The following is an 18529-nucleotide window of genomic DNA, read 5'->3' on the forward strand; positions in this document are numbered from 1 at the left end:
CTAGTATTACAATTATTTTTTTTCTAGCCTACATCTTTCTTTACATAATCCATATAAACCATCTTTCTTTTTTTGAAACAGAGTTTAGCTCTTGTTGCCCAGGCTAGAGTGCAATGGTGCAGTTGTGGCTCACCGCAACCTCCGCTTCCTGAGTTCAAGCGATTCTCCTGCCTTGGCCTCCCTAGCAGCTGGGATTTTAGGCATGCGCCACCAAGCCCAGCTAATTTTATATTTTTTTTTAGTAGAGACAGGGTTTCTTCATGTTGGTCAGGCTGGTCTCGAACTCCCAACCTCAGATGATCCACTTGCCTCAGCCTCCCAAAGTGCTGGGATTACAGGCATGAGCCACCACATCCAGCCATAAACACACTTTTCTAAATGCTTACCAAAAACCTTTATTTAGAATTTATAATATGAATACGTGCAATGCATATGATTTTTAGCATCTACTGGGTGTGCTGGGTCTTGTTCTAAGTACTTTACAATAAAATGCCATTGTAAGAGTATAAACAGGGTACTATCAGAACATAAAAGAAGGTGGGAGGAAGAATGCTTCCTAGAAGTGAGGACATCAAAATGGAAACATAGAAATAATTGGGCCAGAGGTGGGTATGATATTCTGGGCAGAGGAAACTGCACATAGACTCAGATAAAAAGACCATGGCTGTTCACAGAACTAGAGTAGTTCAATGGAGTAGAGTAATCCATAAGGTAAGGATGTAGACGAAGGAAGGAGAGAGGAGTAATGAGGCTAGACAGATAAACGGGAGCTGTATTAGCAAGGGCTTTGCACAACAGTAAAGGGAACAGGGGCTTGAATCCTGAAAGTGAAAGGGAACCCTTAATGGTTCTAATCAGAGTTGTAAATTGATCAGATTCACTCTTGCACTGCCTGAATTCTGCACCTCCTCATATGCTGCCCCATCCCATTTCTTTTTTTTTTTTTTTTTTTGGAGATGAAGTCTTGCTCTGTCGCCCAGGCTGTAGTGCAGTGACATGATCTCAGCTCACTGCAACCTCCACCTCCCAGGTTCAAGCGATTCTTCTGCCTCAGCCTCCCGCATAGCTGGGACTACAGCCACTTGCCACCATGCCTGGCTCATTTTTGTATTTTTTGATAGAGATCCAGTTTCACCATGTTGGCCAGGCTGGTCTCAAACTCCTGACCTTAAGTGATCCGCCTGCCTCAGCCTCCCAAACTGGTAGGATTACAGGCATGAGCCACCACACCCACCACCTTCTTGATGGCCCCTTATCTAGCCACCTTGACTCCGAACTGCCATCCCTCCAGTCCATTCTTTACCTCTGTCAAAGTGATCTTTCTGAAGCACAAATCAGCCTGTCTCTTGTTCAAAAACTCCTTGGTGGTGACAGAATAAAATCCAAGTGGAAACTCTTACATAACGGGCCCTTTATGTTTTGGCTTCTATCCAAGCCTCTCTCTTAACTTCTTTGATGCTCTGCTCCTATTGAATTTTTCTTCAAATTCATCATGTTCTTTTCACACCTGTGCATAAGGGCCAGGGACACTTTACCTACTTCTTTCTCCCCTTGCCTGACCTCTTGGTCTGGATTAGATGCCCTGTATCAAAACATTTATTACATTCAGAGAACTTTTTGATGTGGAGTTCCTGCCATGCATCTGTTACTAATGTTATCGTTCCATAAAAAGAACACATAGTGCCTGAATCATGACATACTGAAACATAGTAAAGCTCTTGAATCCCAGTGAAGAAAGATGGCTAGGGTCTGGTGCATCCTAACTCTCCACCCTGAGCTACATTTCAACCCCTCGCTTTTCTGTTCTTCCTTCTGCTTTGTTGTATTTCTCTGGTTACTTCTGGGGGTTTGATAAGTAGCAGCAGCAGAAGTCAGGAAAAAGCAATATCAAAAGGACAAATTTCTGCTATATTGTTATTTTGGTCTTTTTCTTTCAGATCTTCTCTTGTAGGTTTTTCCCAGGCAGATAGGCAAGAGTGGTGTTTACCAGTATTTCTATAAATTACTCAACTTGAATATTGTGTAATCCTGGCCTATTAAAAATTGTAGATCCTTTTCTTGGTCCCTAATAGGGTATGTAATTTTTGTTGCTTGGGATTTCTGAGTGTGGAGTTTTGTGGGAAATGGAATGAAAGAAGGATATTGTTGCCCTTTTAGTCCATGGTGTCCACATAAATTATAATGGTCCACTCAATTTGATGTAATTTTCTTAGTTTGAAAATTTAAAATACTTACATTGCTGTTTGAGGAAAGGGCTCAAATTAATATCTGTAAAGTACTTTGAAGCTGGAGACTGTTGTTACTTTCTAAAAATGGGGATCAAGACGTGTCCTCCCTCACTCCAAATAAATCCAAGGTGTAATTCCCTAAAGAATTACCTTCAATAAAGGTGACTTATGCTATGAAAGCCATGAAAATATGAATTTATTCATCCCTTAGCCAGTGCTACTTTTCCTGTTATTTTTTGTAGTGTTTTAAAAAGTGCATCATCAACAAAACCAGAGCAAAATTCTCCAGAAGCTTAGATGTATGCTTTAGAAATAGGGTTGATTTCCTTTCACCCTTTCCAAACAATAAGACTTGTTTTGCAGGCTGGGCACTGGACTTACACACTGAACAATACCCATCATTCTCCGCAAGCCCTGAAAATGACAGTGACTTCTCGTGCCTCCAGCTCAGCTGTGCCCCCAGTTACTGTGGAAGCCTTTGTAGAAAGAGACAGCCTCCATTTTCCTCATCCTGTGATGATTTATGCCAATGTGAGAAAGGGATTTTATCCCATTCTTAATGCCACTGTTACTGCCACAGTTGAGCCAGAGACTGGAGATCCTGTTATGCTGAGACTTCTTGATAATGGAGCAGGTAACAAGGAATGTCATGACATTTTATCATGTTCTCAACAGCTGCTATGATATGATGGGGTAGTATCAATATTAAGCTTATCTGTAAGATTCCTTCAGTTCAATTATCTTTCTTAATCTTACAATATTTTCAAATTCTTATAGAATTACTGATATCCTGAATAGCTACAGGGTGACAGGGAAAAAGAAAGTCCTCATGAGTCTCCTTGTAGTGTCTGTGTTTGAGCAAAGGGTGGGAGGCTGGGCACCTTAGTCCTGGCTTCCACTTGATGATGTCATACAGGAACAGGCTTCTATGTCCTTATGACATACTTATTTTCCTCTAAGAGTCACCAGCTTTACTCTTCACTGAAGTAATCAGATTGGACTGTTAAAATAGCAAATGAAAATCAGAAGGGAGGTGCAGTGACAGCAAGCCCACTTTCCCTTTGGACCAAATTGTGAAGAAAAAATTGGAAAGTGAACTTGTGACTTATAAGTTGACCCTAGACCCAAGAGGCTGGGTTGATGAAAGGGCACAGCTCATTTCTAGCACAGTCAATGCATTTTACATGTGTAATTTGGTCGCAAGAAGACCCAGCCTGCAAGCCTAGTGGAATCAGAATAGAGAAAAGCTCTCATTCTGCACATACAGTGTTCAGAGACTTTTATACATTATACATAACAGACAGTACAGCATCCAGCCAGGTAAATAGCAGCATTTGGGCTCTTTTAAAAACAAATTCCTGTGTTGTTCCATCTTTCCTATTTGGTTATTTTCCTAAATTACATTCTCAGAATGGCAGTAGGCCTGCCTTGGTTGGCAGCCCAAAGTATTTGATCTACTAACAAAAGTATATTCTTTTGCCCTGTTTTTTCAAAGTTAATCTTTTTTCAAGAGTCTTAGGTTTGGCATCCCATTAGTATCTTGCCATGGCAATCACATATGATGTGCAGGAAAACAAAAGTTCTTTCAAAGGGTTTTGGTTCAAGTCCACCTCAGGGGGATACCAGAGAAGTCTTCTTGTTTTGCCCATTGGATTGTATCCAAATGAACTTCTCATGCTCTGATTGCTTATCCATGGCTTTCATTTTTTGTTTATGGTCCAAAAATGCACTTTTGCAGAATGTTTCTCCCTTGCCCCAGCCTGTGGGCTGGCCTGGAGAACAGATCCTACTCTCCTAGGGAAAATCGTCTGAAACAGCTCAATAGGTTTTTATATTATTCTCTGGAACTATTTTATTTGTTTAATATCTAAATGTATACCCTAAAAAAAGAAACAATAAAAAATACTGCTCAGGCATCAAAATGTAAATTATTTCCTCTCCAATCAATGCTTAATATACATGTACATAGTTGTTTAATACTATTTTTATAATGAAAGCAATATTTAACTGCTCAGTAAATGAGCTATAATAAAATCTATACTTCTGAAATGATTTACAATTTAAAATGTACTTTTTGGTGCATATTCTAAAATAATCATCACAAAAACTCTGCAAGGTAATTTATCTCCATTTTATAGATGAGAAAACTGAGGCTCAGAGACATGAAGCCTCATAGTTACTAAGTGACAGATACAGGCCTTCAAACCAATTCCTCTGTCTCCTAAGCCAAGGTTCTTTTTCTATTTCTGTCTTCCTCAGTGATTAAAAGAGGTGGCAGTGGTGACTTTAATATGGAGAGGTTTTCTTTTGTAATTTCTCAACAAAGACAAACCTTATTAATCATTAAACCACTAAATATCAACATTTGATTTCTTACAACAGACAAAAAAGAATTTTAAATCTACCTTGATAATAAAATGTTTTGCACTTCTGATTTGATTTAAATATACTCCTACTTTTCTTATGTTAAGGAGCCCTGCCTTTGCAGTGGGGAAGAGGGAGATTCTGGGGGGCACTTTAGCAATGATACACTGCTGGTGGGCAGGTCTGTGTCTGTGGTATGAGAACTGCATTGACCTCTAGGATAGACGACAAGCTGCTTGCCCAATATAGCCACCTACAATTGAATGGCCAATGTGATCTGCACTTGGGCTAAGCTGGACTTCCCTCTGCTGCTCTGGCGTCTAAGCCTTCCTGCCATTGAGTCATGAAGTTGGCTTGAAATTGAACTGCTCTCTGAAGATCAATGCAAGAGGAAGAAAGTACAGCACTGGCTAACCTTTCAGAATGCCCCCTGAAGCAAGGCACAGTGGACGCAAGCAAATTCTGTCAAGCTCCAGGTCATCAGGCCCCCTAGAATCTAAAAAAAAAGTTCCAAATTACCCTCTAATGAGGAAATTAAGTAATTTCACACTATTTTATAAACTATCAAAGTTTTTATTTATTAGAGGTCCTTAATCAAGTGACTTCAAGACATTCATATAACCCTTGGGACTATATGAAAATGTGCATATGTGCATATATATTTATTTCCTAGAGACAAAAGAGATTTTATTAATATCTCAAAAGGGTCTATGACTATAAGCAACCCTAAGAATGTGCTTGATTACTAGAAAAAACTACTATTATTTTCAATGATAAGAACAAGAATGTTAAAGGTGATTATTAAATGTTTTATTAGCATGGTACACCCTTAGAAAATCATTTTTCTGAGATAAGAAATTTTAGGGAGAAATTATGGACCCACTGGGTTTTTCATCACCTCAGAATATAAAAAGTAGGTAAGAGCATGATAATATATCCTCTATAGAAATAATAAGGAGAGTAAATCTCATTTTAATGACTTAAATATTAGTAATCTATTATGATAACAAATATTGACATTGTGTGTTTTTTATATATACAGGTGCTGATGTTATAAAAAATGATGGAATTTACTCGAGGTATTTTTTCTCCTTTGCTGTAAATGGTAGATATAGCTTGAAAGTGCATGTCAATCATTCTCACAGCATAACCACCCTAGCCCACTCTAATCCAGGGAGTCATGCTATGTATGTACCAGGTTACACAGCAAACGGTAAGAACCATTAGCACTGTTATTTGAGTAATATCATTTCTTGTACATACCTCTGATGGGTGTATGTATGTACTGGGGTGGCAGGGAGTAAAAGAGAATTTCAAAACTCTTTATGCTTAAGTCCATGAGTAATTTGTGAACTGTTTCTTCAATCCTCATTGATTCATGGTAGTAACAGGAAGGCAACAGGTAATGCCCACAGATTATACTTACCTTCATTTCAGTCATTATGTTGACTTTTTTCTTGTTTCATCAGAATTACTAACAGATAAAGAGATTTTTTGGGTTTTCTCAGTTTCTGCTTCTGTGTTTATTCTGTAGAGGTTTAGGCAAAAGAAAGAGGCAAGAAGTTATTAACAGTTGAAAGAAGGAGGCCAACAGCTGAAACAGTCAAACAGGAAATGAGTTCCTAGATAAGTATGAGCTTGGATGTTACAGACGACTAAGTGATTCCTGAAGATAATTCTGTTTTCCTTCAAGATAAAAGTGAAAAATAAATGGAAGATACATATCTTTTTAACACCATTATAACAGTTCCTGATAGGAAGCAGTGTTTAAAGTGTAATAGACAAACAGAAACATTATGCTATAGTCTTTAAAAAACAATCTCAAAAAAGACTTCTAAGCATTCTTATTTCAAAAAATGCAGATTCTTTATAAATATTATTCATGTATTTTAGAAGTTACAACTAATCGTTTAGACTATTCCATAACATGATTCTGTTTTTCAATCTTTATTCTTCCTGACCTCACCAGTATCTGACACAGCCATTGATCTCTCCTTTGCCATTTCCTGGTTTCTGTGATAGCTCACTCTTCTGATTACCTTTTGTTTTCTGGAATTTTTTATCAGGCTTTTTTTTTCCAGCTCCTTTTTTTCTACCAGGCCTCTAAATGTTGGCAATTCTCAGAGCTCAGTCCAAACCTTCTTACTCTACCATCTGGAGCCACATTGCCTGGTTTTGAAACCCAGCTCCTCCATTTACTAGCTGTGTGACTTAGAGCAAGTGACTTAGCTTCTGTGTATCTTAGTTTCATCATCTAAAAAAATAGGGGTAATAATTGTACCCTTCTCATAGCCTTGCAGGGAAAATTAAATATTTGATGCATGTAAGGCCTTAGAAAAGTGCCTGCACATAGTAGGCGCTCAATAAATATTACTTATCATTACAGTAAAAATTATTTTAGTTAATCTCTTTAATCCATATGCCTTTAATAACATCTATCTGTGTATAACCTTTAAATTCATAACTTTAAAATTATTAAATTTTGCAAAAATTTGTTTTTTAAGCTTAAAATCCATATCTAAATGGCTCATTAACATCCTGAATTAGATGTTTTACAGGAATCACAAACCTTGTAATTTAATTTTTGGTCTTTTCTCCTTAGCCTGCTTATCCTCCCAGCCTGCTCATTTTAGAAACCTGGACACTTTCTTTTTCTTTTAAACCATTTTCTGCTTCTTCACCATTCTATATTCATACCCATCACCAGCTTTTGCTTGACATCTTCAGAACACATCTTGAACTGCCTCTTTCTTGACCTGCTCTCCATGCCATCTCCCATCCCAAGCTGCTCTCATCTAGACTGTTGACTGGCTAAGTGGCCACCTCATTGCTTGCCGTGCTTTAATTCATTCTATACCAAGCAGCCAGAGTGTCCTATTAGAAAGCAAATATAATTTCGTCACTCCCCTGCTTCCCTACAGCACGTAACATTGAAATCTAAAACCGCTACACTGGCCCATGAGGTCCAGCGCAAACTTCTCTCCTGCCTCATACCAAATGACTCTCTTTGCTTTTTTAAAATTTAGCTTTTTTTTTTTTTTTTTGAGATGAAGTCTCCCTCTGTCAACAGGCTGGAGTGCAGTGGTGTAATCTTGGCTGGCTGCAAACTCCACCTCCCGGGTTCAAGTGATTCTCCTGCCTCAGTTTCCCAAGTAGCTGGGACTACAGGAGCACACCACCATGTCCAGCTAATTTTTGTATTTTTAGTAGAGATGGGATTTCTCCATGTTGACCAGGATGGTCTTGATCTCTTGACCTCAAGTGATCTACCTGCCTCAACCTCCCAAAGTAAATTTAGCTTTTTTAACTTGAAACCTCTTTTCACCTCAGGGTCTGCTGTTCTCTCTGCCTGGAATGTTCTTCCCACCCTTCTTTATCTGGCCAATTCCTACTCAATCTTTAGGAAACCTTTCAATGTTACTTCCTTGATACCACTCTAAATTATAGATCCATGTTATTTTCTTTCATAGCATCCTGCCTTCTTTCCTTCTTACACTTATCATACTTTGTAGATATATGTTTATTAATATGATTAACATGACTATAAATTCCATGAGGGATACTGTTTTGTCTGTAATTATTGGCACAGCATATGCCCTCAGTAAATATTTACCGAGGCCAGGCATGGTGGCTCATGCCTGTAATCTAGCACTTTGGGAGGCCGAGGCGGGTGGATCATCTTAGGTCAGGAGTTCAAGACCAGCCTGGCCAATATGGTGAAACCCTGTCTCTACTAAAAATACAAAAATTAGTGAGGTGTGGTGATAGGTGCCTGTAATCCCAGCTACTTGGCAGGCTGAGGCAGGAGAATTGCTTGAACCCAGGAGGAGAAGGTTCCATCCAGTGAGCCAAGATTACACCACTGCACTTGGGCCTGAATGGCAGGGTGAGACCCTGTATCAAAATTAAATAAATAAATATTTACTGAATAAATGGATGAATTAGTGAACAAAGGATTGTACAAATACACTTAATTTAAAGATGTAGTAAAGAAATAAAGAGTTTAACAAAGACTCATTGTGTCAACAACAAGCTGTTCAGGAGCTTTATAATTTGTTGTTTTACCTATTTTTCTCTTTTGTGTCTCAGGTAATATTCAGATGAATGCACCAAGGAAATCAGTAGGCAGAAATGAGGAGGAGCAAAAGTGGGGCTTTAGTCGAGTCAGCTCAGGGGGCTCCTTTTCAGTGCTGGGAGTTCCACCTGGCCCCCACCCTGACGTGTTTCCACCATGCAAAATTATTGACCTGGAAGCTGTAATAGTAGAAGAGGAAGTGACCTTATCTTGGACAGCACCTGGAGAAGACTTTGATCAGGGCCAGGGTAGGTTAGCTCATTTCCTTACCTATTTTCCCGTAAGACAGCATTTCTAATAACTAGTTAGTTGAGTGAAAATAACTTTGGGGGTTTAGAACTGAAAAAGGTACAGATGATTGTTGTGAAAATCCCGGAGTTACTGATAAGACTTTAAATCCTGGAGTCCCAGAAGGACAGTATTTAGGCTACCCCTGTACTGAGGAGGCCCTGGACAACTCACTGATACTAATCACTCAGAAACCTTGTCTAGAAGCATAAACACCACATGCTTATGTGTGTCTGTTCAGCAGAAATGGGTTCTGCACTACAGAGCATGTGCTTCCCAATACTGGAGGTGATTCGTTTTCTGAAAGTTGGGTAGTGAATATTTATTCATATATTTATCAGTAGGCTTTGGGGAATTTTTTTCATAACTCATGCAAATCTTGGTGCATTTTTGTTTCCTACTTCAGACCATTATTTTTGTTAGGAAGGCTAGGACCAGTCCCTGATTCAGGGGATTCTTATCCTTGCTTGGATAAACATTGACAAAGTACCTTCTTCTACTTTCCCTTGTCTGAGGCTTATGTTAACCTGAAGGCTTCCATCTCCATCATCTTTTTCCAGATTTTTTTACCCAGTTTTCCCACCATTTATTGAGACATTTTTATTTTTCTGCCATTAACTTGAATTCCACCTTTATCATGTACTAAACTTCTGAATGTGTTTTGGCCTATTGTTTGATATGTCTATTCATGCATCAGTAAGTACCACAGCATTTTAATTATTGAGGTATTATAGCATTTGTATATCTGGTAGGGTTAATCCTTCCACATTGGTATTTTTTAGACTTTATATGCTCATTTTTGATTGCTTAATTTCCATATAAACTTACCATAAACTTGACTAGGTAAAGCAGAAACGAGGCATTGTAAGTAGAATCACATAACATTTGCAAAATAACTTAGGAAAAAATAACATCTTATGTGTTGAATCTTGCTTTTCAAAAAAAAAAAAAAAAGTCCTCAGGTTTTAGTGTCAGTTTTTGTGTAGTGATTTAAAGTTTTGCTTGTATTCATATTTCTTGCTATGTTTACTCATAAATATATGTTGACTTTTTGTTGCTGTTTTCATGAGTAATTTCTAATAAGGTAGAAGGCTGACTTAAGTTTCCTGTTTATATTTTTAATTTCAGCTACAAGCTATGAAATAAGAATGAGTAACAGTCTACAGAATATCCAAGATGACTTTAACAATGCTATTTTAGTAAATACATCAAAGCTAAATCCTCAGCACGCTGGCACCAGGGAGATATTTACGTTCTCACCCCAAATATTCACAAATGGACCTGAACATCAGCCCAATGGAGAAAATGAAAGCCACAGAATTTATGTTGCAATACAAGCAATGGATAGAAACTCTTTAAAGTCTGCTATATCTAACATTGCCCAGGCATCTCTGTTTATCCCCCCCAGTTCTGCTCCTGTGCGTGCTAGAGATTATCTTATATTGAAAGGAGTTTTAACAGCAATGGGTTTGATAGGAATCATTTGCCTTATTATAGTTGTGACACATTGTACTTTAAACAGGAAAAAGAGAGCAGACAAGAAAGAGAATGGAACAAAATTATTATAAAAAAAATTACAAACTGTCTTCCTTCTTAGATTTAAGACCCATGGCCTTTGACTACAAAAACATACCAACAAAGTCAAATTAACATCAAAACTGTATTAAAATGCATTGAGTCTCTGTACAATACAGATAAGATTTTTACATGGTAAATTGACAAATTCTTTTTTGGGGAAGATTAGAAAACCCTTAGACTTGGCTATGAAAAAATAATAAAAATTATTCTTCAAAGTAATGTCTTTAAGGCAAAGGCAAGGGTAAAGTTGGACCAGTGTGAAAAAAAAGTTTGTATTATTGAAGTGGAAAAATAGCCCCAAGTAGAGAAAAGGAGGGTAGGTCTGTATTATAACTGTCTGTGTGAAACAATCATTTAGTTACTTTGATTAATTTTTCTTTTCTCCTTATCTGTGCAGAACAGGTTGCTTGTTTACAACTGAAGATCATGCTGTATTTTATATATGAAGCATCCATTGTAAAGCTCTTTACCTCTTTCTATTTTGTTACATGTATTACAGATGAAATCCCACTGCTAATGCTCAGAGATCTTTTTTTCACTGTAAGAGGTAACCTTTAAAAATATGGCTATTACCCTTGTCTCTTCATATTGGTTTTGTAACAAAGGTCTATTGAATTTTTTTATAAGTTTCTACTCCCATCAAAGCAGCTTTTTATTGCCTTGGGTATTATTGGATGATAGCTATAGCCCTTATAATGCCTCAACCAAGGAATAAAAGACATTCTTCTGAGCTTGTTTTAATATATATATATGACCATATAGTTTTACTCAATTTCTACCAAAGAACAGGAGAGCAGGGAGACAACCAACCTTTAAAAATGATTAGCTAGCTCTGTTTTTTGGTTAAATAAGAGTCTAGAATCCTTTCTCCATCAAGAGTTACTTACCAAGGGCAGGGGAAGGGGGAAACAGAGGTCACAAGGAAATAAAAAACATCTTTCATCTAATTTTACTACTTCCTCTTATTTTTTAAAAAGGTTATAGAACAATAAAATCATTTGCCTTTTTAATTAAAGAGTTTAAAACTTTGTTGAAGAATACATGCAATAATGTAGACTAGATCTAAGTTTTATAACCAGGACCAATTAAAAATAAAAATTAGATTATGTTTTGGGGTGGTGGAAAGGGAAATGTGGGGAATTGGGACAGGAAGAAAGAGACAACATGAAGCCCTAAGTGAGAGACTCAGAGGAGTCTGAGATAAAGGGAGAAAAACAACCAGCAAATATCTCTACCTAGGCCGCCTACTTGTAGTTTATACTGACCCAGTGTCTGGCCTGTTACTTTCTAAGTCTCACAGTGCCTACATTTTCACAGATGGAAACTTCAAGACCCTTGCAGCTCAATTCCTAGCTGGCAGTCAATCCCTCCTCCCTCTATCACTATTACACTTGCTAGCATGGAATTTGCTTCTCTCTAGTTTCTAACTGGGCTAGTGAAACAGAGTTGGATTGTAGTGGGTTTCAAGTTCTCAATATTTTCCTCATTTTACAGACAGAAAATTGGAGGGTTCACTGAGTAATTTGAAGTTTTATACTGGTTAATGGCAAAGCTATATAGAGGTAGAGCCAGATTCTCAGACTACTCCTTTACTCCTATCTATTTAAGAAGGTATGGGCAGATGCCAGGGATTCTACCTAGAGATATTTGTTTCATGATAAGTTAGCAGGACAGCAGATCCAGCTTTAAAGAAACCTGGTGGGTTTTGTTGTTGATGTGGTTGTTGTTTGTTTTCCACTTTGTGGGTGCATGAGTGGAACAAATAGACTTAAGTCCAGAAATTAGTGAGTATAAAAGGCAAAACTAAGGGGTTCTAAAGATATTAAAGTAGCAAACAAATATAACAGGTTAGAAAGAGTGATCTCATGAAGTGCATAGGGTTAGGGTAAACAATGTTCAGTGATTGTAAGGAGTGAAAATATTAAACAAAAAGAAAGATGTAGGAAAACACAGATTTAGAGATTCTAGCAATCAATAGAACAGAGTCGAAGTAAAGGCCCTGTTGATTCTGAATACCTGATAAAAAATAGGAACAGTAGGGCATTTGGTCAAAAAGAATGAAAAACTCTGATGTGTTTACTGATCACTAGTGCAATACCATGATGTCAATACATGTGACATCATTAACAGTTTGACCTAAGATTGCAAGAGGAGGAAGACTGTGGGCCAGATGCACAGTTATCTGAGAGAAGGAAGTCTATGGAATTAAGACAATATGGGGCAGATATTATTGTCAAATTCCAGAATAGTCATTGTTACATAGTGGATAGAAATTTGTTCTGTAGGGGGAGGACTCAAGATGGTGCTGTGAGAACAACCCAGGATTGGAGCTCTCGTTGAATCTGCAAACGGTGAGTCGGAGCTGCATTTCCAGACTGATCTTTGTTGCCCACAGAACGGGGAAACTCCCAAGTATAAAAAAGACACGGGACGCCAGGCAGTAGGTCTGCCTGGCGAGGCCGGCAGCCGGGGCGGCGGCGGCCGGCCCTACCCAGCAATCCCCACAGGGTGCGCTTGTCCGGGTGCCCTGTTGAACTGGCAACCTGAGACTTGAGAGGGCTGGACTTGAGACTGAACGAGACTTGGACAGTAGGCCAGCCCAGGGGATTGCAGGGACAGATCGTTTGGGACACCCAGTGGGAGGAACAAAACCGCGATTTCAAACTATCCCGAGCAGACGGTCCGAGACGCTCTGTGGGGGAGGGGCATCCACCACTACCGAGGCAACCCGCCCCAACTGAGATACACGCCCACTGCTGACGCAGCCAGCCGTTGCCGAGGCAACCCATCCCTACTGAGATACACGCCCACTGCTGATGCAGCCTGCCGTTGCTGAGGCAACATGCTACAACGAAGACACTCCGCCGCAGGGCGTGGTGGAGACCACAGCAGAGCCTGCAGGAACAGGGCGAATCACACAACAGCAGGGCAGAGCCTCGGCAGGCAAACAGTGGCTAGTCTGCCTTCTAGCTGGGCAGGACACCTCATCGGACATCGAAAAATAAAGCCCGAACCCCCCAACACAGAGCATTTGAGAAAAAAAGGGTTTCTTTTAATGAGCTCTGTTGCAGCAGAATCAAACATAGCAGCCTAACAGCCCTGAATGAACAACAGAGGTCACAGTTCAGCAATTGAGCTCCAAAAAAGTACAGACTGTCTCCTCAAGCAGCTCCCTGACACCTCTATATCCAAAAGACTGACATTTGGCAGGCATCATCCTGGGACAAAGATAGCAGAAAAAGAAACGGGTAGCATCCCTCACTGTGCCACAGCTGCTAGAGGTGCACCCCAGACAAGCAGGGCCTGGAGTGGACCTCAGCAGTTGTACAGCGAAGGGGCTAGGCTGGTAGAAGGAAAACCAAGTAACAGAAATACTTCATCATCAACAATCTGGGTGTCCACTCAGAGACCCAATCGAAAACTCAGCAACTACGCAGACGACAAGCGGATAAACCCACAAAGATGGGAAGAAACCAGTGAAAAAAGGAGGAAAACACCCGAAACCAGAACACCTCGCCTCCTAGAAAGGACCAAAACTCCTCACCAGCAAGGGAGCAAAGCTGGACGGAGAATGACTGTGACAAAATGACGGAATTAGACTTCAGAAGGTGGATAATGAGAAACTTTTGTGAGCTAAAAGAACATGTATTAAATCAATGCAAAGAAACTAAGGAACTTAAAAAAAGATATGAGGAAATGATAACAAGAATGGATAACTTAGAGAGGAATATGAATGAATTAAAGGAGCTGAAAAACACAATACGAGAACTTCGCGAAGCATTCACAAGTTTCAATAGCCGAATTGACCAAGCAGAAGAAAGAATATCTGAAGTCAAAGACCAACTCAATGAAATAAAACGAGAAATCAAGATTAGAGAAAAAAGCGCAAAAAGGAATGAACAAAGTCTCCAAGAAATGTGGGACTATGTGAAAAGACCTAATCTACGTTTGATAGGTGTACCAGAAGGGGACGAAGAGAATGAATCCAAGCTGGAAAATACTCTTCAGGACATCATCCAGGAAAACTTCCCCCACCTAGCAAGACAGGCCAACACTCAAATGCAGGAAATACAGAGAACACCACAAAGATATTCCGCAAGAAGAGCAACCCCAAGGCACATAATCGTCAGATTCAACAAGGTTGAAATAAAGGAGAAAATACTAAGGGCAGCCAGAGAGAAAGGTCGAGTTACCCACAAAGGGAAGCCCATCAGACTCACAGCAGATCTCTTGGCAGAAACACTACAAGCCAGAAGAGAGTGGGGGCCAATATTCAACATCCTTAAAGAAAAGAACTTTCAACCCAGAATTTCATATCCAGCCAAACTGAGCTTCAGAAGTGAAGGAAAAATAAAATCCTTTGCGAACAAGCAAGTACTCAGAGATTTTGTCACCACCAGGCCAGCTTTACAAGAGCTCCTAAAAGAGGCACTACACATAGAAAGGAACAACCAGTACCAGCCATTCCAAAATCACACTAAAAGTTAAACAGCATCAACATAATGAAGATTCTACAACAACAGGCAAAACAGCCACTTAGCATCAAAATGGCAGTATCAAATTCACACATAACAATATTAACCCTAAATGTAAATGGACCTAATGCACCAATCAAAAGACACAGACTGGCAAATTGGATAAAAATCCAAAACCCATCAGTGTGCTGTATCCAGGAAACCCATCTCACATGCAAAGATACACAAAGGCTCAAAATAAAGGGAAGGAGGAAGATTTACCAAGCAAATGGAGAGCAAAAAAAAGCAGGAGTTGCAATTCTCATCTCTGATAAAATAGACTTTAAAGCAACAAAGATCAAAAGAGACAAAGAAAGCCATTACATACTGGTAAAAGGATCGATAAAACAAGAAGAGCTAACGATCCTAAACATATATGGACCCAATGCAGGAGCACCCAGATACACAAGGCAAGTTCCTCAAGGCCTTAGAAATAGAAATTCCATTTGACCCAGCAATCCCATTACTGGGTATATATCCAAAAGACTATAAATCGTTCTACTATAAGGACACATGTACACGAATGTTCATTGCAGCACTGTTTACAATAGCAAAGACCTGGAATCAACCCAAATGCCCATTGATAATAGACTGGATTGGAAAAATGTGGCACATATACACCATGGAATATTATGCAGCAATCAGAAATGATGAGTTTGTGTCGTTTGTAGGGACATGGATGAATCTGGAGAACGTCATCCTCAGCAAACTGACACAAGAACAGAAAATGAAACACCGCATATTCTCACTCATAGGTGGGTGATGAAAAATGAGAACACATGGACACAGAAAGGGGAGTACTAAACACTGGGGTCTATTGGGGGGAAAAGGGGAGGGCCAGTAGGAGGGGGAGGTGGGGAGGGATAGCCTGGGGAGAAATGCCAAATGTGGGTGAAGGGGAGAAGGAAAGAAAAGCACACTGCCATGTGTGTTCCTACGCAACTGTCTTACATGCTCTGCTCATGTACCCCAAAACCTAAAATCCAATAAAAAATTAAAAAAAAAAAAAAAAGAAATTTGTTCTGGAAATTGAAGAGAGAATCCCCCCATTTTTTGCCCTGTTCTTTTAGGGACAGTAGAGGAAGATTATATCTCAATGGAAGAGAGACAAAAGTAGAGGATGGGGGAGTTTTAAGAGCTATTGATATAGACTATGCACTGAGCAGGATTTCAGCAACTGTCTAGCACTGGAAAGAAAGAGTTCAGGGTTCAACCCCACCTATGTTAGAGGGGTTTAGCTTCCAGTGAAACTCCAGAAAGGCCACAGTAGGATTAAGGATCATGTTCCCAGACTAAATATTATGCCCTAGAACTAAAGGCAAAAGTGAAATAAATGTGCTCTGAAAAGTCTAAAACCAAGTTGCCACAGAATCAAGATGATTTGTCAATAGTTTACCCCTAGAACATAACTCAGAGGAAGATAACATACCTGTCTACAACATATCATCCAGTATATAATTAAAAAACACTAGACATGCCAATAAGCAGAAATTCTGTCCCCAATTGAAAAATTTTTTAAAAATCTAGATTTGGAATTAGAAGACAGAGTTTATAATGACTATTATAAATATAATAAAGTATAGAAAATATGAATATAAAAATGAAGACAGGAGGAATTTCAGGAAAGATACAGAAACTCTTAAAGAAGCAATTGGAATCTTAAAATTGAAAAACTGAATATAAGAAAAAATATTTTGTAGTGAGTTAACAATAAATTGGAAGAAAGAATCAGATGAGTTAAGATAGGAAAATAGAAAGCACCCAAACTGAGACATTGTTTTAAAACATGAAACAGCAAAAATGACCTGTGAGATAATATCAAGAAGACTAACACACATATAAGTATGTCCCAGAATTAGAGAAGAGAGGAAAGAAGGCATAAAATATTAAAAGAAATATTGGCTGGAAAAAAAACAAATTTGATTTAAACTATCAATCCATAGATCTTAGATATTCAAATGAATCTAAAATAGGATCTATACAGAGAAAACACCACACATATATCATAGGAATGGTGACTGACTACTCAGAAACAATTGAGGCCACAAGGCAATAACATAATGTTTTAAAGTGCTCAAAGAAAATCTGTCAACATAGAATGATTTCAAGCAAAAATGTCTTTCAAAATGAAGATAGATAAATGAAAGCTAATTTTTGCCAGCAAGAAATGCAAAAGAAATTTCTTTAGGCTGAAGAAAAATGATGTCTGATGTAAATATAGATATCTAGCACTGAAGGGTTTTTAGAAATTATAGGCCAGGTGCAGTGACTCACACCTGTAATCCTAGCATTTTGGGAGGCCGAGGTGGATCGATTACCTGAGGTCAGGAGTTCAAGACCAGCCTGGCCAACATGGTGAAAACCTATCTCTACTGAAAATACAAAAATTAGCTGGGCTTGGTGGCAGGGGCCTATAATCCCAGCTACTCAGGAGGCTGAGGCAGGAGAATCGTTTGAACCTGGGAGGCAGAGGTTGCAGTGAGCCGAGATTGTACCACTGTACTCCAGCCTGGGCCACAGCATGAGACTCCATCTCCGAAAAAAAAAAAAAAAAATTCTAAATAGGTACATAAGTATATATGCTGTTGGTTTGCTTTACCCAATTCCTTTAAAAAACAATTAACTATAGCAGAAATAGAAACAGTATATTGTGGTATTAACAACATGAAGAAGTAAGATATATGACAGTAAGGGAAGAACGAACATGAATGAATGAATTATAATATTGAAGACTACTCACATTATACATAAAGTGGTAAAATATTAATTCAGAATAGACTGGGATAAATTAAAGATGCATACTGTAACTCTTAGCATCCATTAAAAATAGAGAATGGAGGCCAGGTATGGTGGCTGTAATCCTAGCACTTTGGGAGGCTGAGGTGGGAGGATTGCTTGAGCCCAGGAATTAGAGACCAGCTGGGGGAGGCTGAGGCAGGAGAATCACTTGAGCCTACAATGAGCTATGTTTCTGCCACTATATGCCAGCCTGGGTGACAGTAAGACCCTGTCTCAAAAATAATACTTAAAAATATGCTAAACATCCTACAATGCACAGGACAGCCTCTGTTAGCAGCGGTAAATCCACATGGGTCTGCAGCAACTCAGTTCTTGCCCACTTGAAGGAAAGAATTTGACCGAGGGGCATAAGCCAGAGTAAGAGACTGGGGCAAGTTTTTGAGCAGGAGTAAGAGTTTATCAAAAAGCTTTAGAGTAGAAATGAAAAGAAGTAAAGTACACTTAGAAGAGGACCAAGTGGGCAACTTGAGAGATCCAAGTGCCCTGTTTGATCTTTGACTCAGGGTTTTATACATTGGCATGGTTCTGGGGTTTTGCATCTGTCCTCTGTTGATTTCGTCTTGGGACAGGCTGTCTGCAATCACACTGGCCTGCCAGCACTTGGGAACGGAGCATGCGTAGTGTGTTTACGAGAGTTGTGTACATTCTTATTTGAGGCATTTTTGTCCTTACCTGTCGAGTGT

General features: G+C 39.1%; 1 protein-coding gene and 1 long non-coding RNA gene across 7 annotated transcripts in view; one reads left to right on the top strand and one right to left on the bottom strand.

Annotated features, from left to right (window-relative positions):
• CLCA2 (chloride channel accessory 2) overlaps positions 1-14200 on the top strand; it is a 35809-nt gene extending 21609 nt beyond the window's left edge. The window contains exons 11-14 of the mRNA XM_002751033.6: positions 2592-2862; positions 5635-5805; positions 8682-8915; positions 10084-14200. Coding sequence (XP_002751079.4) covers positions 2592-2862; positions 5635-5805; positions 8682-8915; positions 10084-10523 — 1116 coding nt within the window. The 3' untranslated portion in view covers positions 10524-14200. The remainder of the gene's footprint in view (positions 1-2591; positions 2863-5634; positions 5806-8681; positions 8916-10083) is intronic.
• Positions 1-18529, bottom strand: part of LOC128928210 (uncharacterized) — a 188240-nt gene that overhangs the window by 9068 nt on the left and 160643 nt on the right. For 5 of the 6 annotated variants that reach the window (XR_013520227.1, XR_013520226.1, XR_008473016.2 and 2 more), the window contains 2 exons: positions 6019-6120; positions 5008-5088 (listed from right to left, as the gene is read on the bottom strand). This is a non-coding gene — a long non-coding RNA (uncharacterized LOC128928210). The remainder of the gene's footprint in view (positions 1-5007; positions 5089-6018; positions 6121-18529) is intronic. The other variant, XR_013520224.1, reaches the window with a different exon arrangement.

This window comes from Callithrix jacchus, chromosome 7 (genome assembly GCF_049354715.1).
Source record: "Callithrix jacchus isolate 240 chromosome 7, calJac240_pri, whole genome shotgun sequence".
NCBI lineage: Eukaryota > Metazoa > Chordata > Mammalia > Primates > Cebidae > Callithrix > Callithrix jacchus.